At 38.6% G+C, this 23,893-nt stretch overlaps 1 protein-coding gene across 1 annotated transcript in view; it reads right to left on the bottom strand.

Annotated features, from left to right (window-relative positions):
• Positions 1–23,441, bottom strand: part of map3k10 (mitogen-activated protein kinase kinase kinase 10) — a 36,951-nt gene extending 13,510 nt beyond the window's left edge. Inside the window, exon 1 of the mRNA XM_039684059.2 lies at positions 20,693–23,441. Within this exon, the coding sequence (XP_039539993.2) occupies positions 20,693–21,578 (886 nt within the window). The 5' untranslated portion in view covers positions 21,579–23,441. The remainder of the gene's footprint in view (positions 1–20,692) is intronic.
• Positions 23,442–23,893: the final 452 nt, after the last annotated feature.

Raw genomic sequence — 23,893 nt, 5'->3', positions numbered from 1 at the left:
AGTGTAAAATAAAATATATAAATGAATAAAGTAGCGTACATAATTTGTAGTTGTGAGGGAGATTCTGATTGGCAGCAATAAAAACGTTTTAAGCAGCCTAAACTTGTGAATATTGTCGGGTAGGGCGGGGCATAATCTCACGCACAGTCGCACACTTGTTTAGAGACAATTCCTTCCCGCTGCTCCGTGTTCGAATTCGAAAGCTAGTTCAAGTTCAAAATAGACAGCATGGACGAGGAACAGAGCGCCTCTAGTGCTTCAGATAGAGGCCTAAGCGCTTCAGATGTAAGTTACGTTACTTCTCTAAAGTACTTGTGGTAGGCACACGGGCTATTTCATTTTAACACCTGCACTGAGCGGCTCAAAGCCCACATAGTTTTTTAGTCACAATGTTTTAGTTTATGGCTAGCCTATAATGTGACAGGAACATTATCTGCTTCTTTTACCTTTATTTTGATCATTTTCATTTAGACATGCTGGTAGCGACCTGCTGAGTTTTTTTTTTCTTCTTCTTATTATTATTATTCATATTATTCTATTCATATTCATATTATTATTATTATTATTATATTATTATTATTAAAATTAAAAGGTAGGCACACAGGCTATTTTCAGTTTAACACCTGCACTGAGCGGCTCAAAGCCCAAATAGTTTTTTAGTCGCAATGTTTCATGGCTAGCCTATAATGTGACAGGAGCATTATCGAATTATATATATTAGATAGATAATAATATTACCTAATCGAATATATATATATATATTTTTGTTACATGTTAAGCCTAATGGAATTTCGGCCGATTAATGTTATCTTTGTTGGCGTTCGTTACTGATGCCTGTTTAATGTTTTGTATGGTTGATTATGCAGGCTTACCAATAAATATGTTACCAAGTATTGGTAAGGAATTTTGTGAGCACGCATTTTTTTTCCCCAGGGCCAAGACCTTTCGTCAGAAAGTGCGGGCGGGAGCGGGACATTATATCACAGATGCGGGCGGGAGCGGGACTAAAAATGACAAATCTTTGCGGGAGCGGGAGGGAGCGGGACTGAAAATTGTGTCCCGCGCAGGTCTCTACTCTATAGACCTTATGAGTCAGAGAAACAAGCTGTAAAAAATGATCGTGATTTTAATGGTAAAAGACTGTAAAAATGCTACAGTGAAAAACTGTGGTTAACAGAAAGTTTCCGTCCTATATACGGTAAATAACTGTGATGGATCTAATGGTAAATTTCATGTAATTTTACTGTAAAATACTGTTAAATTTCCAGTTTTTAAAGTGAAAATGAACAACTCATTGTATAATTTACAGTGAAAAAAACGTAAATTGACATTCCCACAATTCCCTGCGTGACACTCCACACTTGATGTATTTTTGCTGAAATAACTTGTTTCTTCATAGTTTGCTTAGTCTTTTTTCTAATCAGTTAGGTACATTAGAGTTTTATGTGACATTTAATGTTGTTAAATGAATGTTTATTGCCTTTTTAAAATTTCATGTGTGTGACCATGATGGTGTTTAATGTTTGAGTGAATGACACTGTGCAGCTTCTATATTAATATTAAGTTTCTTGTAGAAGATCAGAAATTAACACTTCAAATGGTTGATAATTTAACAGTATATCAGATAATTAAATACGGTTTATTTCCGTTAAATTTTAAGGTAAGTCTATAAAACCTTACTACCGTAAATTCTTGCTACCGTATTTTTTCTGGCAATCACAGCTGCCGGTATTTTACCGTAAATTGAACATATTTTTTTTTTTTACAGTGCATCTTTATAAATTCGTGTTTGAACTTCAGTTTTTGCTGTAGCTCTGTTTATTTCTATGGCATGGCTTTCAAGTAATTAGCTGGTGATTTACTTATCGTTGAGTTAGAGTTATTGTAATGTTTGAAGCGAATGCCATAACAAATTTAGCAAAGATTTTAAAGCGGGCGCTTCATGCATAAATCCGTAAGATCTTACTTTCGTGCTGTGGGAATACAAACCGGAAGACAGAACACAAAAGGGGCGGAGCTACATAAGGTCCTTGTTCTTGTATTGTTTTGAACTGGCATTACCAACCCATTTTAACTTTAGCATGTGACGTATTTCTGAGTGAAGCCACATGTTCAGCGGGAACAAAATATAGGACGGGATTCAATTGGACCATGAAGAGTGACAAAAAAACGATCCTTCAGAAATCATTATATGCCGATTTGCTGCCGAAGAAACATTTCTTATCAATATTAAACCATTGTGCTGCTTCATATTTTTGTGGAATCCATTTTAATTAAATTCAAAAAAAGAGCATTTAATTGAAATGGAAATCATTCTAGCTGAAAAGTATTAAAAATCATACTAACCCCTTACGTTTAAACAGCAGTGTACATAATGAAAATATAGAATCAATTATTAAGAAAGTAATAAATTGAAGTGGGTCACTCAGCAAAATGAAGACTTCTAGACTTTTGGAGGGAGTTGAGAGCTCTACACTATATCAAATATTTATCAGACAGTAGCATGTGTGCAGGGAAGAGAAACAAGATCTCTTAAACACACACACACGAGCTCTCTCTTTCACGTAACTAAGGTAAAGTGCACACTCATCTAAACACAACACAAGCTTAGTTTTACATCCCAGTCCGAGGCACATGACAAGCTTTAAACTACACACGCATACACAGAACAGACAGGCGCCAGTAAATTGCATGTGGAGCACAATGTCAATATTTCACAGAAGTGGCATTAGAGGATAGCGACCAATCCTGGCATTGTTATCCATGAATTCGGACCTGTTTACTGAAACTGCTAGCACCCACATGCTTAGTTTATTAGAACAAGAATTATATAAGTCAACAGGTACATAAGACAATAACAGATGGGAAACACTGTCACGCCACATTCATCCACATGAGATTATACAGTTGGCACAAAGACTTGAAAGTCTTTATAAAAAAAAGTTTGTAAATAAATATGAAATCAAAATAATACAATACACCGTTTTATGACTTTCATACATATTTTAAAGTTATAAATTAAATAGGCTAAATGTTGACCTGGTTTTCAAGATTAGGATGTTGAATAATTTGTTTGTTTTGTGAATAATAGGGGAATTAAGTTGCGACTTAGTGCGACTTTATACAACACTTAGTGTATTTAAAAGCGATTGTGTGCGGTTGATAAATAATTAACATTTAAAATTTAGCTGCCAGTCATTAATATTCAGAAATATGGGAAATATATTGTATATACTGCATTTTACATACTTCCTCTAGAGTCTAGAATATAGCAAATACACTGTTAAAACATATATTGTTGGTTTAACTTAAAAAATGAAGTAACCTTGTCTTAATATTTTAAGTTCATTGAACTTGAGTTAATACAATGAAGGAGATTGATTTAAGCACCAGAAACTCAAAATATTATGTTATCTGAACTACATAAATTATTTAAGTTGATTTGACAAAAGAAAAAATGTGATTACAAATCATGAAAGATTTGTTTTTCCAAACTGTTTGGAGCAATTTGTTATATTTTTTGTATATTTTTGAAATATAAGTAGGCTATATTTGATGTGAATTGCTCTGTCATTTATGACATTTACCAATTGTTATAATTTCAATTTGCGCTGGTTAATTATGAACCACACTGTAAAAAATATTTTCAAGATTTGTTATCACAACATTTTTTCTTTTGTCAAATCAACTTTATAATAATTTATTTAGTTGAGATAACTTATTATTTTGAGTTTCTGATGGTTAAATTAATCTACTTCATTGTATTAACTCACTTTTTCCAGTTCAATCAACTTAAAATTTTAAGGCAACCCGGGTTACTTACTTTTTTAAGTTAAACCAACAATATTTTTTTACAGTGTAGTAATCATAACATTTTTTTCTTTTGTCAAATCAACTTAAATAATTTATTTAGTTCAGATAACATATAATTTTGAGTTTCTGATGGTTAAATTAATCTCCTTCATTGTATTAACTCACTTTTTCCAGTTCAATTAACTTAAAATTTTAAGGCAACCAGGTTACTTACTTTTTTAAGTTAAACCAACAATATTTTTTTACAGTGCACGGCTTAAAAGTGGGGGGTGGGGCTCCATTGGGGCTCCTCCCCTTACCGCATGTGATCTCACTCCAAGCTTTTGATAAAACTTGAGAAACCTGACGTTTGTATTATTGTGTCAAAATTGTGGCCAGTAAGTGGCTAGTAACTTTGAAATCCTGCTGAGCACAAAAAAAGTTAATGTCAAGCCCTGTAAATATATTTTGACCACATATATACACATTTATATGTAAATGCGTGATTGTGTATGAGAGAGCGATGCTAGTTTGTGGTGCCCTGCTGTGTTTCCTCCTGTGTTTCCGTGTGCGGGCAGGCTATGGAAATGTTTGGAGTGTCAATAGTCAGCTGGACTGGTTTGAGTGGGGTGGGGAAGGGTGGAGTGCCGTCTGCTGCTCCATTATCACCACACATATGCAAACGGGAGCCGAGAGAGACAGGAAGGGAACACAGCTGAGTTTCTGTTTGACTAGCACATCACAAGCTCAGGTTGAACAGGTGGAACCTTTCTCTATTTCCCACATCCATTCACATGCTCGGGTGTGAGAGAATATCATGAATATTGGGATATTATGTTTGGCGATAATTGATTATCAAAAAACACTAGCGATATATATATATATATATATATATATATATATATATATATATATATACTGTATATATATAGATAGATAGATAGATTTGTGGTAGTGGCAATGTTTTCAGTTTCAACCTAAACCGCTAAATGGCATTGTTGTCATCTCTGAACATGACAATTCCACAGACAGGGCTTAGATTAAGCCAGGATTAGGCCTTAGTTTAATTAGGAGATTTAAGTAGCTTATAAAAAAGCACATTACTGGTGTGTATCTTGAGACAAAACAGTGGAACTGACGTATTTTACGATATTTCACTGCAAGTTGCGTTCAGTTAAAACAGCTCAAACATGTATTTTAGGCTGAGACTAGCTTAAGCTTTGTCTTATCGGTAACACTTTACTTGAAGGGGCGTGCATAAGACTAACATGACACCTTCATAATCATGACATGACGTATGTTTTTTGTTTTATGCATGTTTTTGACAACTGTCATTAAGTGTCATTCGCTCAGTTATGACTTTTTGAATGCAAATATGACATTGTTTGAGATGTCTTTGTTATGACACCTTGACATAAACCAATGCATCATAACCTGTCAGTGTCTTTGTTATGACACCTTGACATTACCAAGACAACAAAACATTACATAGCAGATTAATTATCAAACTTAGCTTTATTGGTTAACATTTCATTAAAATGTCAGGTGGTTGGTTTTGACATCGGCTGTCATGAAGCCGAAAAATATTCATGACACAGTTATAATGCCTCATGACAGCCAATGTTAAAGCCAACCGCATGACAGTTTAACTTCATTTAATGTCAAGTTGTCATGAACAAGACATCTTAAACTGTCATATTTGCATTCAAAATGTTATTATTGAGCGAAAGTCACTTAATGACAGTTGTCATAAACATGCATAAACCCTACTTCATATTATGTCATGTCATGGTTATGAAGGTGTCCTGTCAGTCTTATGCACACCCATGAAGTCACAATTAACACGTCACCGGTAAACCCGTACCATCCGCGCTGCTGAGAGTGACGTTTAGATTAATATGTAAATGCTTTTCTCTCAGTAATAAAATAAACACACACACTGACGAAAAAACAGCAGTTGAGAGTGTAAGCCTTTGTAATATAATATAGTATAATAATATATTATAAAAATAATATATTAAAAGTAAAAGTAAAAACAATTTTTTCACAAGAATAAATATACCCTAATTTATGAAATTCAGAAATATTTGATGAAAGTACCACCAAATGAATACTATCATTCCTTATCAAAAGATGTTCTGTTTTTGTGTTCAAACAAGGACATGCTTTCTGCTTAAAATATCTTCTTAGAAGTTTGACAGCCGCCGAGGCAAAGCAGTGAGTCAAGAGACAAGCCAAAAAATAAATAAAAAATCTGTCAGAGGAACAGCAACAACAAAAATACACATTCAACCACATCAAAAACATGTTCTAATATTGGCAGCTTTGCTTCTTATGTCAATTATTTTTAGCGGTGTAACGATACCCTCATGTCACGATTCGATACATATCACGATACTGAGCTCACGATACGATATTATTGCGTTAGTCCAACATATGGTAAAAAGTTAACAAAAAAAATTAGTGTTTATTAAAATGCTAAATTCAAAATACATTGTAGGTTTAAATGAATAGTCTTGGATTTGGTGCTTGTAACCAAAGGACAATTGTGACACCAGAATAACAATATTCATGATTCTGAAGCTGAAAATACAGAATTATTTTAGATGAATATCCTTGCACTGTCACTGACTAGATATTTAAAATAATGTCGGCTACACTCTAAAAAATGCTGGGTTGTTTTAACCCAACTTTGGGTCAAATATGGACTAACCCAGCCGTTGGGTTAAATTTTTACATTACATTTTTAACCCAACATTTCGGGTTTGTCCATATTTGACCCAAAATTGGGTTAAAACAACCCAGCATTTTTTAGAGTGTACTTTTTACTGGTAACATCAGACATCAGACCGATATTTTGGCCAATACCGATAACCGATAATTCTTTATATTTGAAAGCCGATAACCAATATATCAACCGATAAATCGAAATATCATTTTTGAGAGCCTGATTGCACAAACAAAAGTCTCACAATTAAAATCCATTTCCCATTCACACAATTATAATGTTCTCATTATAATTTCATGTAGCCGATATGACAGCACATTTTGACTTAACTATATTTTCCTTTTGGATTCCAATCATATTTCAAGCAATTAAGATCAAACTTGTTGAACAGTGCACATCTTAAGTGTCTCAAGTGTTGAAGGAAATAATTCATTATTTATCAGCTTTAATATATCAGCCAAATTTTATTATCGGGCCGATAACGATAACAAAAAATGAACAAATATCGGCCGATACCGATATGCTGGCCGATATATCATGCATCACTAATATTCAACATTATTTATATATATATATATATATATATATATATATATATCCACTATATAGCAGTTCAATGTAATACACTAAAACTCTGAAAACTTTAATTTTTTTCACAGTAATTTTTATTTTGGGGGGACTATCCACAATACATATTGTCACCATCTACGATATGTAGTTTGGCATGTTTATATTGCTATATATTGTGGCACAATATATTGTTACACCCCTAAATATTTTGTTTTAAAAATGTTCAGATATTTGTTTTCAACATAAAAATATTAATTAAGACAGATTTTAGTTTGCTAGCCTACAATTAGATTACATTAGCTAACAAGAACTAACAATGAAAATACTTCTAAAGCATTTATTAAACTCTTACTAACATTTACAAACGCAATAACAACATTTTAAATGTAATGGAGATGAGCTAATGATAGTAACGTTAACAAAGATGAATGTTGATTAATGTGAGTTAATAATGTCATATTTCTTTGAATTTGTAAAGCATGACTTTGTTAAGATCTTACCCAGCTCTCTTTCTCTGTAAATGTATGTGTGTGTGTGTGTGTGTGTGTGTGTGTGTGTGTGTGTGTGTGTGTGTGTGTGTGGGTGTGTGTGTGTGTGTGTGTGTGTGTGTTCCTGACTCTGGTTTGAGGGGCGATTAGGAGAATAGGAGATGGCTGCTCACAATGTTAATAAGTCATTGTTACGTCGCTGTCGTCCAGGCCATGTCACGCTGAGGGACGGACGGCTGCCACCGGAGGGTTATCAGGGGGTGAACGTGTATGTGTGTGTGTGTGTGTGTGTGTGTGCTCGTCACAGAGAAAGAATATATAGGATTGTGTGAGTATACGCGAGGAGAGAGAGGGAGAGTGAACAAAGAGGCACAAAACACATTGGTTGAACATGTTTGAGGTTGAACAAGCGAGGGTGTGTCAATGGTAAATGTGTGTGTGTGTACACTGCATATACATGCATGTTTGTTCCAATTAAGTTCTGTTGTGGCTCGTCACTAAGGGCTAATGCTGGCCATTCACAGCATGCATGTAAGTGTGTGTTTATGTATTGGGATGATATATGAGAGGACAGTCACACAGGTTTTACCACTCGCAACAGTCTAACATCAAACAATCTCAAGCCAACCATCATATGCACAGGACATCAACCATAACTCCCATTCGTTACATTTATATTCACACTTTATTTACATTCTGTGCATTTATACGCATATGTAAATAAAACTTGGCCAATCCCAGCACTGGCCCCAAATTGACATCAAATACAACCTAATTAGCCTAATTTCCTTTATATATGTCTCCATCTGCAGCTTTAACCCAAGCCTGATGATGATAAAGTGCAGTGTGTTTGATGTCATGGCACACACATCTGTCACACTGCGAGCCTTGTTTAACTGTTTGTCATTACAACAAGCAATTTGACCCTTGACCCTTCATGATCCGATTGGAGACTAGACCATTTGTCTCTTCGTCGAACCATGAGAACGACATGATCCAGCAGTTTAGAGTCAAGAGGCTGATAAACATATTTGAACAGTCACTGATTAATCATTAACCAATAAAGAGGTTGAGTTGTTGTGCTGATCACTTTTACTAAATAGCTTGTTTTTAGTACAATTTTTGAGCATCCAGGACATGAATTTGTTCCTGATTTGTCAGAGAAAGAGACAAGCTGTCTGTGTGTGAAATGTATTCTTTCACCCACTCTATGCTGTCTTCTTTGTCTGTGTCTCAATCAATAGGAGAGTCGCCCCCCCTTCCATATCTTAATCTGAACGCACAGATCCCCTCAGTGCCATTTATAGTTCAGAAGCGTGAAATGAAGCGGTCCCCTGAAGGCCAGAACAGCTGGTACTGTGGCTGAATCATGTCCCATTCTACCTGCCGCTTCCGCCCAAGTACAGTACATTACACTGCTGAGAGAGGGACTTTTTACATGCTGACATAGCAGTGTGAATCCTTCACTTTGTGTTTCTTAGAGGTTCCTGTTTTTGGACCTGGGTCTATATATCAGATGAATAAGGGTCTTATCTAGCGAAACGATCGGTCATTTAAAAAATAAATAAAAAAGTTTAAGTTTTATAAGCTCAAATGCTCGCCTTGCTCTGTTCTGCGATGCGCACTCGTGACTCTCCTGTTCGAACTCGTTCATCAAAATGAACGAATCTTTTTTTGAGTCATTTGGTTCATTCAACGAACAAAATGACTCGAAAAAGATTCGTTCATTTTGATGAACTTGTTTTTTTTTCGAGTCATTTCATTCAACGAACGAAATGACTCGAAAACGATTCGTTCATTTTGATTAACTAGTTCGAACAGGAGAATCACACAGAACAGAGCAAGGTGAGCATTTGTGCTTATAAAACATAAACTTTCTTTTTTTTTTTTAAATGACCGATCGTTTCGCTAGATAAGACCCTTATTCGTCGTCTGGTGTCGTTTAAAGCCCTTTGAACAGTCTGCACTGAAACTCTCATTTGGACCTTGAACCGTTTGGTTCCCAATGAAGTCCATTATATGGAGAAAATCCTGGAATGTTTTCATCAAAAACCTTAAAAATCTTTCCGACTGAAGAAAGAAAGACGTCTTGGATGACATGGGGGTGAGTAAATTATCAGCAAAAGTTTTTTTAAAAGTGAAAAGTCCACATGTCATGCAAATGAACTCTGCTTCTAATTACAGGTCAAAAGTTGTCATTCCAACCACACTACTGTGCGATGCTGTTTGCTAATGTTCGTTGCAACGATATTTTCGGGAAACACGACTCGATTTTTTTTAGAACCTCTGCAGGTGTGAAGCATTTGAATCTGCTTGGCTACAATGGCTTTTATGATATTCTTCTCCATTTCAGAGCAAATGCATTAAATAAAATTAAAATGCATATTTTATTTTTGCGATTTAACTTTTAGCTGCATCACCTACCCTAACACCGAAGGTCTTTATATTCAGTTTTGAAAATAGGTCAAAAATGGGTTGTTTCAACCCAAATTTTGGTCAATTTTGGACGAACCCAGACGTTGGGTTAAATTTTAACCCAATGTTTGGGTTAGTCCATATTTGACCCAAAATTGGGTTGAAACAACCCAGCATTTTTTTTAGAGCGCATGACTTATATTATTCTTATCTAGTTGATTTCAGCACAGTGACATAAACAGCCATCTAAGCAGAATTTCACTGAAAAGGTTATTGACTAAGAGCGCTGGTGGCAAGCATGGCTGTGGACCAATCAGCAGAGGCATGACTAAGCGGGGCTGGTTTGGACCAATCACTGAGTGTGGCCCCCTTTTCCTCCCTATCCTCAGCAGTCTCTGGGAGATTGCATGCATTTCCTTTTTATCACTGTGCCCTACAGACAATCCCTCTCATCCCCCTCATTCTCTCTCTCTCTCTCTCTCTCTCTTTTACCCTGCCTACCTCTCTCCATTCCCGTATGAATCAGATTCCAGCTGTCGCCTGCCCAGGCATCCATTCTTACACTCAACTAAAGGGGGAAAGAGAAAGAGATAGGGATGATGATGATGATGGGAATGGGTGAAAGGAGAATAAAGGAATGAACCAAGGGCAAGAGGAAATAGGGCATATCATCTGTGTGTGTGTGTGTGCGTGTTTGCATAAGTATGTATTTGTATTCTTGTGCTGTGGCTTTGTGTGCTCAATATGTAGGAGTGCTAAACACAGGGAGTGACGTGGATATTTCAGACAGCAAGCAGCATAAGAAAAAGGCAGCAAAAGTAAAGAAAATGAGAGCGAGAGATGTGGAAATATATAAATATGAAAGAAGGACTGAAGAGGAGCTATATATGGCAGTCTGTCTGGGCTTTATAGTGTGTAATGAGACTGATGTCCCATTCATTTCATAAAGCCATGTTTAAAGTGCACTTTCACAGTGGCGTTCGTGTATTGTACGTGGTTAGTTTGCCAAGAATACAGTTCAAGACTACAAGATCTGACAGGAAAAGCCCCAGATCAAAGCCAAATCATCAAATATTGAGATCGTAAATACAGAATGATCTCTAGTGAATCGAAAACACACAACACAACCAGTGTAGTGTTCGGTTTCGTTGTCTTTTTGTTCATGTGCCTGTGTTTCCTTTCTGTTTTATTCATTTTCTTGTTGGTTTCTTTAGTCACTGATTAGTTTCACCCGTGTCTTGTTTAGTTCCCTTGTTAGTGCCCAAGTGTATGTTTAGCTCAGTTGGTTGTTGGCCATCGCCTTTGTTTTATTTGTGGCAAGTGTTCAAATCTCCTTGTTCATTAAAGACTTAGTACTGCTTATTCTGAGTCAAGCGTGTTGGATTACAACCATAAGGTTCCCAAACTCTTGATTCTTGAGTCAGTTCATTTTGTGAAACAATAACATACAGCGCACCTAGTGTAGTGGACTTCAACGTGGATGCATACGATCCATCCTAAATAGCATGTGAGATTATAATAAGTGTGTCCCAAAGCAGTGTATGTTGAAAAGAGTATGTTAAAAGTCCAAGAGTATGCCAAGATTTTGTTCAAGTGGACCGTTCCACTAAGTGTGGATCCGTTCAACTCTGACGGCTAATATTGCCCACAACCCATTGCGCTTTGGATGAGGATTTGGTGCAGAACTACACAAATAAAGTGTTAAAAACTACAGACATGGCAGATGTGTGACAATGTGTCTTAAAAGCCCTAAAAGTGGGGTAGCCTAATTATTACCAGAGCTTTTCAGTGATTTTAGCCCAGTCCGAATGTGCCATCTCAGTAATTATTACGAACAATGTCAGTGAACATAACGGCAACTTTTACCTGCAGTAAAAAGGTCCGGAAAAATTACCTCAGGCAATACTAATCCCGTGCGAAATGCAAATAGACCCGCTGTAAATATGTACGTAAATATTAGGGCTGTCAAACGATTAATCGCATCCAAAATAAAAGTTTGTGTTTACATAATATATGTGGGTGCACTGTGTATAATTATTTTATATATACAAATACACAAAAATGCTTGTATATATTTAAGAAATATTTTCATGTATATACTGTATATAGATTTATATATGTAAATATAAATATTTTATATATTTTTTTCTTAAATATCCATGCATGTGTGCGTATTTATATGTATAAATAATTATACACAGTGCACCCACATATATTATGTAAACACAAACTTTTATTTTGGATGCGATTAATCGCGATTAATCGTTTCACATCCTTACACACTCAAAAGTATGTACTTTTCAACTTCTTCATGATTCCCATCCCTAATAAAGTGTTAACAAACACACTTTTCATTTAATGTGCACTGGGTTTCAGTCCTAGAGCGTGCGTGCGCTTGATTTTACATTGGAACTGTCACCGATACCTTTGGTTGGCTGCAGAAGCGACACCGACGGCTCACTGAGCTTTAATCAGTTCCAGCACGGCACAACGCTGCCCTCCAGGAGATATTATTATGGCTTTGTACCCAATATGATCTTCTGCATGGTGACTTTCAGACATTAGATGCTGCTGCTTTGTTGTCTGCTCTTTTTAAAAGTCCTCGAGTTTCAGCATTCTCGATTAGAGTCAAATTTCTGTCCCGACTCTGTTCGAATGTCAATATTAGACCGCCGAAAATGTCAATAGATAACAGTGTTATTATAACCCGCGCTGTACTGATGAGGGCCTTGTTCTCTAGACATACATTGAGTCTCTTTTAGGGACATTTGGAATGCAAACCACCAACCAGGAACTGCATGAAAATTTGCCTGAATAGGGAGGAGAGAACAGCGAAAGATCTCCAGAACAGGGTCATTTCTTTTCACACTTTAACAATCGCTAGTGTTCATCTTTAATTTATCTTCACGTGTCAATGGTTTATTTCAAGTAAACTTTACTGACATTCAGTTGCTGTGTACAGTAGTTGTCACGGCCTCCCTCTCCCACAGGGTTAAATGTACCTGTGGACAGCCAGCTTTTCTTAGTGTCAGCTGTGCTGCTGTCACTGTCAGGCCTCTTTGAGGTAAATGTCACCCGAGGCACATGCAAAGAGACACTCCATGACACAAGCAGCACCTGACAGTCACCAAAGCACCTGCCTGCCAGAGCTACGCCGCTTATCTGTGTGTTCTCACACTTGCCAGGAACACTTCTTCTTCATTGGCCGTTCTTTAATGATTAAAGGAGTAGTTCACTTTAAAAAAAAACTTTTGCTGATCATTTACTCACCCCCATGTCATCCAAGATGTCCACGTCTTTCTTTCTTCAGTCGAAAAGAAATTAAGTTTTTTGATGAAAACATTCCAGGATTTTTCTCCATATAACGGACTTCAATGGGAACCAAATGCTTCAAGGTCCAAATGAGAGTTTCGGTGCAGCTTTAAACGACACCAGACGACGAATAAGGGTCTTATCTAGAAAAACGATCGGACATTTCAAAAATGAATAAAAAAGTTTAAGTTAAGCACAAATGTTCGCCTTGCTCTGTCCTGTGATGCGCGTTCGTGACTCTCCTGTTCGAACTCGTTCATCAAAATGAACAAATCTTTTTTAGAGTCATGACTCGAAGGCTTCATCGTCTGGTGTCGTTTAAAGCCCTTTGAAGCTGCACTGAAACTCTCATTTGGACCTTGGACCATTTGGTTCCCATTGAAGTCCATTATATGGAGAAAATCCTGGAAGGATCTGTTTACAGGACACTAACACAACCTGTTCTAGTCTAGGGAGGCTCTGCCTTGCTCCCCCTGCTCCCGTCTGCCTTGCTTTCAGTGATCCAACAATACTCCTCTGACTTCTATGGCACAGTAAGATGGCAGAAGAGCAGGCCAGCAATGGGCATTGTGCCCAAGATCTGAGGCACTCGGCCATGCCAGTGCGTTCAGTGTACAGAGCTACAGTATAGTGGCTGCCTGTGTTGTCACATTTACATGTATTGTTCAGTGTGCATTGCATGTGGACTACAACACTATACACTCTGTGTCTTTCCCACGATATTATCCACATGCTCTATGCATTGTCACTTGGTGGGTACAGATGTGTGGTACTGTACTGTGCCATTACACCTGTAGACACTTCTAAATGTGGGCAGGTCTTGCTTTGATAATTGACTGTGTAATGCTTTAGTCCGTAGTAAACGTCTGTGTGTGATGCATTATCGTGTGTGCTCAGTTTGGGTGTGGATAAGCACTTTGCTATGTGTCATGTGAGTTCTGAGCCAAACCTTGGACTCTAACTCTTTAAATAGTAAACAAACAACTAAGAAATTCTCATGCCTGCACAAAATGTGTGTGGTTATATATTAACTTGAACAGTTTTACTCAGTCACACGAGGCCTACGGTCTTCAGTTCATTAACCGAGACCGCCAGGCCTCCTTTTTATTGTCTCTTTATTGATTTTTGTGGCAGATACTGTGTGTATTTGCTATCTGGCTTGCATTTAAACTGTGTCAAAGTTTAAACTAAGAAAGACACTGACCTACACTGGTTGCTCGCTCTCACTCGCACATGCCTAGAGAAAAGATGGCCAATACACACACCTGTGCTACAGATCCCCAATTCCCACCAAAACAGATGTTTTTTGTCAGCGCTGGAGATTGCTTTTATTGGATAAAGCCTATATGAAAGAGTAAATCAATCGTATTTATTTCCCAAAACTATCCGTAAACAATACATTCATAATCATGCATGGCACCCCTTAGAGCTATTTAACAGAAGTAGCGTCCTCTGTATTATGATGCACATTCAAGTAAAACGGATTATTGAAGGTCATGGATTTATTCCACACAGTGTATACGTGCAATATTTGTTGCAAACAGAAACACCAGAAGCCGAACAGCAGATTGGACATACTTCACAATTAACAACGTGTACGACATAAATTCATTACCAATATTCACGCCTGCATAGAGCTACTCTGGAGCGCTGAGTGCTTGAAGAGACAGAGACGAGGAGTGAATGTATCAAGCACACTTTCCTAGAACGTCCCGTCTCTCAAGTAATGCTGGGAAATTCAATTAATTGGGCTGAATTGCTTCATTGGACGTTTCAATAAAACAGAAAAACGATTTACTGACTTGCCAAAATTACTTGAGAGTGAGGACACATTGGGAAATTATGGCTTTACTATTAATACAGATCTCACTTCTCAAACTGTGATATACTAAACAGGGCAAATTAGCATGAGACTGCAATTCCATAAAAGCACCGATGGGAGGGGAAAGTTCTGCGTGAGATCTACTGACGACACGTAAATTAAAGACCATCGCAATCTACCAAGAGCAGCGCAAATTAGCGTCTGGTTTAAAGGGATAATCCACCATTTTTTCATATTAAACTACCCAGATAGCAAACTGACATTGAATCAACGTGGAAACATGACATCGAAACAACGTTGATCTGACATTGTTTTGCTCATCGAATTAACGTTGAACCAACGTCAGACGCGTCATTCTTTCAAAACTAACGGAAAATCAACTTGAAATCAACGTTGTTTCAACGTTATGAAAGCAAACCAATTTTCGATTTTCATTTAGCTTTGAAGAATGCCGCGTCTGACGTTGGTTCAACGTTAATTCGATGGGCAAAACAATGCCAGATTAACGTTGTTTCGATGTCATGAGAGACGTCGTTTCCACGTTGATTCAATGTCAGTTTGCTGTCTGGGTATGTTATTCCCTTAACTAAAACGAGTTGATACATACCTCTGTCGTCTCAATCGCTCTGGCGCGCGAGACACTTTTATAGCACTTAACTAGCCCAGTTCATTCAATAGGGGCCAAGCAGAGAAGCGACCAAACACCTCCACGTTTTCCCTATTTAAAAACAGTTAGTGTTACTCGACCTAGGACGGTGACACAAAGTAAAACGTTGCGGTTTTCTAAGCGTGTAAAATGGATAACTATATTGTATGGCGGAATACCACAGCAAGTGCTTGGGAGCACTTTCGACTCGGCGCAGTAATATCATCACTCGTTAAAAGTCCACTCCAACCTCTCACTCTCCGGAGTGATTTTACCGCGCCGAGTCCATAGATATATATGCGCCGAGTCGAAGTGCTCCCAATCACTTGCTGTGGTATTCCGCCATACATTATAGTTTTCCACTTTACATGCTTAAAAAAGCGCAACGTTTTATTTTGTGTCACCATCCTAGGTCGAGTTACTCTACTCGAGTAACTGTATTTAAATAGGGAAACGTGGAGGTGTTTGGTCGCGTCTTTGCTTGGATCCTAATGAATGAAATGGGCTAAGCTAACGTTAAGTGCGATCAAAGTGTCTCGTGCGGCAGAGCGATTGAGTGCACGCATTGAGACGACAGAGGTATGCATCAACTCGCCTTAGTTAAAGGAATAACGTAGTTTAATATAAAAAAACAGTGGAGTATCCCTTTAAGACATGCCTTTTTTGGAGGTAAATAATGGCAGAAATCCCTGTAAATTGATGAGCGGAAACCTTAACTATGTCCACACCTTTTCAGCGTCAATTTTTAATTTCAGCGTAAAAGTAAAGTTTTTTAACGCCAAAAGAGGGTTCGCACTGGAGCAAGCTGTTAGTAAATCTGTCCCTAAGGTCTCTAAAATGGTATTGGTGTATAACGTTTAACACGTGTAGAGGGCCAGAAAAATTACTCATGGTCACTAACCAGAGTCCAAACAATGCAAAAAGTCCATGGCCTCACTTTTACCACCATCCTGCCTGACTCATTTCAATCAGTGGGAAAGGAATGTATCCTATTACTCATTAATGGAACTCCTAAAATTGTGGGTGACATTTGTGTGTCGCATGAATGCAGGGTGCAGTCGTAAAGGCAGGAGAGTGGCGTTGTGAAACTGTCAAGCCTCTTTTGTAAAAGTTTTTTGTAGCCTGAAAAGCTAAACTTCTGAATACTGAGTCTATGTGTGTGAGAGAGGTAGCAAAAACAGTAAAAAGTGAAAGGTTTGTTTGAGCTGCGCCCTCTACTGTACAGGCGACTTCATTTTTGCGAGCCTCTTATTTGCCAACTTTTTTTGTAATTAAAAAAACAGGCAAGCAAGCCCAGCACAGGTGAGAAAAAATAACACAAAAGTAATGTAATTACTTTACTCGAAAAGTAACTAAGTAAAAGTACTTTTAAAAGTAACTTTCCCTAACACTGCTTTTAGCAAACTAAAATACCAATATAAAGCATTTTATTCACAGTTAGATACAGTAAGTACATAATTTATGATGTAATGTCATGTGCAAGTGCAATTAGGCTATACATCTCTTCATCTTATTTTTTATGTGGGTTCTCTAGGAATTGAACCCATGACCTTGTGCAATGCTCTACAAATTGAGCAACAGGAAAATTAGAACTACAGCCATTCATCCGTCCTTTGTGACAAACGAGTCGCTCAACCCTGTACCCCTCTGACCCCGGTGCTTATAACCCACCACTGACCCTGTGTGAGTTCAGACCCTGGGGCTTGTCTAGGACATACAAACATATAGCCACACATGTATTTATACATATCCCTTAGTCTCTTTTCCTGTCCCCTGTATCAATATGAACTCTAGTGCATGGTCCAGACGCTCAGTTTCTCATACACCCTCCCCTTCTCTAGCCAGGCGAGTGACTCCAGTCATTGTCGAGCCGTCTCTGTCTTGGGCGTGCGATAAAGGGGTCATTGTTGCTATGTTCTCAGCCATTCTCGGACACATCTCCCTGATTCATTTTCTCTACAACTGCTTGCAAAACACAATTTGACAAGTCTTCCTTTACACCTTTACAAGCAATTCACCTGCTAATATGGTATGGACATCACATGGTCAATAACTGAACTGTAGTCAGAGTAGAAAAAACGCCCAGCCTCACTGCGGGGAATATTTTAAAACAGATAATCAGTCCAAAACAACCACAAACCTAGTAGTCTGTACATAGATTTTAGGTGTGCATATAAGACTGTTGTTAAGGAATGTGTTAAGGTCATAAAAATACAGGACTGCACTTTTACGTCCACGGTTGAGTATGTAAACGTCACTGAAGAGGCATGGTTAACTAGTCAAGTCACCTTTATTTATATAGCGCTTTTTACAATACAGATTGTATTAAAGCAGTTTCACAGTGATAACTTGAAAATAATACAACAAAGTTTCTAGAAAAAAATTGCGTCATCGTCCACCTTAAGTAAGGGAGATCAATAATATTGTTGAATATTACCGGTAAATGGTAATATTCCAACTAAGCAAGTCAACTAAGCAAGTCAAGCAAGTCAAAAGCCAAGGCAACAGCTCAGTAACCTTTAATGGTGACAAATTTTTGGCAAGATTTGCCATAATTTGAGAATCCAAATGCATAAAATCCATGAACTAGCAGCTGATATATTAGGTGGAATGACCAGCTACTGGCTGATAATCTCGAAATTGTCAAATATAATCTTATTAACATGTCTAATGACTAATATATCGGTCTACCACAGCCTTAAACATAATATTGAAGTTGAGTGTAGGGATATTAATTGGGTTCAATTAAAGTGGAAAAATGTGTGCCAAGACTATTTGATATCATGCACAAGACAGTGGCCATTAGCCATTCCTGTGTTCCAGGAAAGACGTGCCTGAGGAGTGTGTCAAGGGAAGGTGATCAGGGGTTTAGCGTTACTCTCAGCTGAGTCACCTTTCCAATTGATCCCCATTTCTCATTTGTTTTCCCAGACTGTGGACCATTCTGTAATAACGGTAACTTAAGTTCAGAGTGAGCTCAGTTAACGACATGAACTGACCAATGTCTCCAGCCTATCAACTCACACACACACACACACACAGAGTGACATCACTTTAAAGGAGGTCACAGTAATCAGATTATCCTAGTTATTCAGGTACTGACAACCGGCGAACCAAGTATGTTCAAATTAGGCCTTCAGGCAACATGAAGGAGAGACAGCTATTACAGTAATTTTGGCATGCAAATGTAAAAGTCTTTGTCTTTTGTCCTGACTCCTCGTATCATTGTTCTAATATGATGTATTTACAAAAGCCAGTTGAATTATGAGGGGTACTAAATCAGAGATCAATTTTGTGACAAACCAACACTAGTAAAGGAATGCAATCATTGGTGCACTAAAGGGGACACTATACCGTACACACAATCCCGCTGTACTGTGTTGTTGAGCGGGGACTGTACTATGGGGGGAGGGGGATGTCGAGGGTGCAATTGAGGGGAGCTGGGAAGAGGCTGGAGGGCTTGGAATCCGCCTCTGTTGCCACGGCAGCTGTGCCAATCTCCAAGTACGCCTACAGTTTGAAGAGGATACCTGAGCTCAGAGCCCCTGGATAATGAGAAGCAGTGAAACTCTAAACTCTGACAGCTAATGCTTTCACCCCTCCTGTGTCTACAGGGGCACCGTAAACAAGCATCCCATTGCTGAGAGAGGGAGCAGCACTGGGACGACTGTTTTCATGGATTTGACAGGGATTAGCAGACTTTACTAAATCTTCTCTTGAGGGTCTGTCAAGCTCTGCTACTGCAAAACTGCAAAAATCGAACACTTAGTATTTCTAGTGTGCAGCGTTCATTTTCCAAAATGCATCCATACTCATCCATTCAGCTACTCTCTTCTTTCTGCCCACAACAACATCAACTGCGCTTAGCTGCAAATAGCACAAAGGACCAAAAATAGTCCAGTATTTTCCAGAGCAGAGCAGCTCGTCTTAAGAAGAGAAAGCAATGCAACGACAAGAAGCTATACAAAAAGGAGAAAAATTGTTTCCAAGTCCACACACAATATGTATTCTTATTGTTCACTCCACCAGTGGCAAACACATGATTTTTGTGCAATTCCCATTGCAGATTTATTGTTGCGTATGAGCATTTTGGTGTTGAGTGCATCAGAACACACTCAGAACCTTTTAGCAAAATTTGTACCTTTAGGGGTACAACTGCTTGTGACTCAAAGGGACATCTTTGTACCTTTGTAAGGTTCATAGCAGTAACGTAGGGGTACATCCACCGCAATTACCAGGAACTATTTGTCCCAGGAACTTTTTTCATAGGATTTTTTTTTGCCCCTGCGTTTTTTTTTTTTACTGCGTTTACACCGCGGACTGGGCGGGAAGATTATGTAGTGACGTTGAACTGCGTGCGACTGCTCCACCCAGTCTACGCGTTTGTTTTGAGTTTTGTATGGAGGAGATTCAAGCTGTGCTGCTTTTGTGTGCGATTGGTTTACTAACGAGGTAATTAACAAAACGGCAGAAAAGAGACAAGCACTCAAACCATATTCAGAAAGCTTGTAATGCTAGATAAGTAGACGTTTGTTATCACCGGACATTGACCGTGAGATGGATGGGACGAAGTGGTAAGAACCAATCAGCATGTTCATCGCAAAAGTCCCACCCCGAAAGTTCCTGAACTCTAAAAAAGTACTACCTCACCAGCAGGGACTTTCTGGGGGGTAAATTTTTATTCAGAACTTCAACCCTGGTTCCTGTGATGTAAACACACCAAGTACCACCCCAAAGTTCCTAGTTCCTGGGAAAAGTTCCTGCGGTGGAAACGCGGCTATTCTATGCTAAGGTAATAATGTGGACCTTTTAGGGGTAGATAAGGTGCAAAGTTGGCCCCTTCAGGAGTACTGACCCGATGACAAGGTACGATTTAGCACATTTATTTTAACAGTGAACAATAAAGAAACGTGACTCACTGTTACTGGATTTGAGGTCTCGATGGATGATTGGCACAAAAGTCTGGTTGTGCAAGTAGTCCATTCCAGTCGCAATCTGCACTGCCCAATTCACCAGTACCCGAGGAGGCACGTTTTTCCCAGCAAGTGCCCGGTTAAGTGCTCCACCACGGGCATACTCCATAACCAGGCAAAGATTTGGCTCTTGCAGGCAAACACCTCGGAGAGCGATGATGTTGCGGTGTCGGAGCATCCAGAAGAGTCTGGCCTCCTGCCTCACGTTCTCTGCCGTGGCACTGATGTCCTCATCTGGGTCCTGACGAGCCGCTTTAACAGCCACTTCCTCATCTTGCCACACACCCCTATACACCTTTCCAAATCCGCCAGCGCCAATCACTTCCTCCAAGCACAGCTCCGAGAAATCAATATCCAGTGGCGACTCCCCACCGACCAGACCTCCCGGAGGCAATGCTGGATAGCTGGTGTCACGTCGGGTCACATAATTACTAGGGAATATGCCCACCTTGTCTTGGATCTTTCCAGTCCACCATCCCTCATCTCCAGAAACTTTGGAGTCCTTGGAAAGCACTTCCAATAGGTCACCGCGTCGCAAGGTCAGCTCCTCGTCCGCGGTGGCCTCATAATCAAAGACAGCTGTCCAGTAAGTGTTAATGCCGTCATGATGATGGGGAAGATGGGAATCTGGGGATCCCACTGAGGAAAGACGGGTAGAGGAGTTCTGGCTGCTGCTGCTGTTGTGTGTCAGACAAGGTGTTGAATTTGTATTTTCTGGGAGGACAGGGGGAACTTGGGGTCCACAGGAACCGCCAATGTTGGTGCAAGGTAGTGGGGCGGCACTACCACCACCTCCAGCTCCTACTCCACTCAGTCTTGTATATGGGTCCATCACTGAGTGCACAGGTCAGCGATGAGGTCTCAAAAGCTGGAGGAGGCCCTCTGTCAACTTGCGCCTATTATCCATGCAGAGCCCATCTACTGAGTGCAGGCCTGGTTGATGAGGGAAGAAAGTGAGTATATGAGTAAAGCTTTTGCTGGGCTTCACTGTCCTCAATGGTTGCTTGGATTGTCCACAACACACTTTGTGTGCGTGTTAACATTTATAGAGCCATTGTAGTCAGTCAATGTATGCTTACAGCTCTAATATGACTAGGACAAGGATTCTGAATAAGAGTTTTGCATTAGGCCACAATACAAGTTTTTTTCTAGGGAAACTTGAGATCCAAAGTCAATGAGATTAGATGAGAATGTCCAGTCCGTCAAGACGTAAAAATGTTTTCTTTTTGGTTGCTTGAGCAGCATTGGGCTTTTCCATTAGAAGAACCACTGATGTCCTTGCTTGATTTCTCCTTGTAACAGTAGAATCCTTAACTAAAATAATATCATACTACAGGATAAAACAGGAACTAGATGAGTCTTCTGATAATTTGACCTACATCACATATCTAGGTGTTAAATCTCTGGAATGTTGTCGTAACCTCTAATCTATGTAAATCCGATCCATGTAAAACTCTCATATTTGTAAATGTACATCGATGTTGCTCTTCGCAATGGACTTTAATGAATATTCATAGCCTTAAACACATGCATGCGCGAACTTAGGGCATCTTCAGACATTCTGCTCTGATAGGCTCACAGGGATGCGCCAGCTCGCGATCCACAATTATTTGCACATTCGTAATATTCACTTCACGTTTCTCTTGTTTCGTGTAAATCCGGTACATTGCGAACTCTACAAGACAGTTCAAGTCTCTAAATTGCCGTCAAGGAAAGCGCGCGTCCATTTTAAGATGAGAATCACAACAGAGAGATGGCAGAGCAGTGGTTGTCATTAGATTTATTCGACATACATAATATATTCTACCCGTTTAGCGTTTAGCATATTTGGAAAAGGCGGATTAATATTGAATCAATAAACCCTACTATAGCTGCTACTTCACGTCTACTGTAGGCTATGCAATTTAATTCAAGTCATAAACAAAAGCGACTCGCAGTAATTTCTATGTAGCGCAAGTTCTTATTTCAAGTCCTCATTTTCATGATTGTCATTTTAACAGTACACATTTTATTGTCATCGAGCAGTTGATCCATAAAGCTGGAGTCAGTTGCGTATATAAATAGAAATGTGTGATAAGCTTAAACGGAACTTCGGCTTTATATTGGATTATTATGATATGGCGATATTGAGATCATTCTATGAAGAATGAGAGTGATGCGAATGGCTTGCATAAAGATTACTTTTATCCAGGTCGTAGCGATTAGGCGACGAAATTCTCAATAATGTGTTTATGTTGCCCAAATAAAAGCCAGCACAAGATGCGTCCACCATCTTTATAATAATAATAATAATGGTGATGATGATAAGCCACCTAGTTCCTTTCTATATTCTGCAACGATATTTCTTGTAATCCAGAGATCAGTGAGAAAGTAGGCTATCCATACGTCCAAAAACCGGTTTTCGGAATTCAGATGTTTATGGTTGCTTGGATCGTTCACTGTACATCACAACATCCACACAGCCCGTCGCATGGGCGTATCATAATGCTGAAATATTCCCATATGTTGTAGCCTACACATCATCGAATTCCACTGAAGGATGCTCTTGTAATATTTCTCCCAGCTGGGTCAGATAGTCGTCCTGTCGTCCATCTCAATCGAATCGTTTCTACCACCGTTTTCTTTATCTGTGAGAAAGACGATCTATTCCATGGACCGAGCTGTCAGCTCCTGAGGCTGACTTTGTATCCAAATACACCGGCTGGACTGGGGGTGGAGGACAGTAGGGCATTCTGGGAAATTGAGTTTATAGTGTATGCAAAGTGGATGTGACCTATTAGGGCCAGATAATATAATATAATATAATATAATATAATATAATATAATATAATATAATATAATATAATATAATATAATATAATATAATATAATAATATGTTATAATAATATGTTATAATAATATAATATAATAGGCTATGCAATTTACAATTAAATGGTCAATTCTATAATTATATAGGACATTAATATAAAATATTTTTTATAGATAATAAAAGTGTGTGCATGAGTGAGTGAAATGTGGCAATAGATCTTGGTTATTTTTGGTTCCTTTGAGGAAAGCAGCTTATAAATCATACTAATTGACGTTTTTTGAAAATGTAAAAATGCAGAACGTTTTCTGTCATGGGTAGGTTTAGGGGTAGAGTAAGG

Source organism: Pimephales promelas, chromosome 10 (genome assembly GCF_988280905.1).
Source record: "Pimephales promelas chromosome 10, fPimPro1.hap1.1, whole genome shotgun sequence".
Taxonomy (NCBI): Eukaryota; Metazoa; Chordata; class Actinopteri; order Cypriniformes; family Leuciscidae; genus Pimephales; species Pimephales promelas.
Note: the sequence above shows the minus strand (reverse complement) of the source record. Positions and strands in the feature narration are given on the sequence as shown.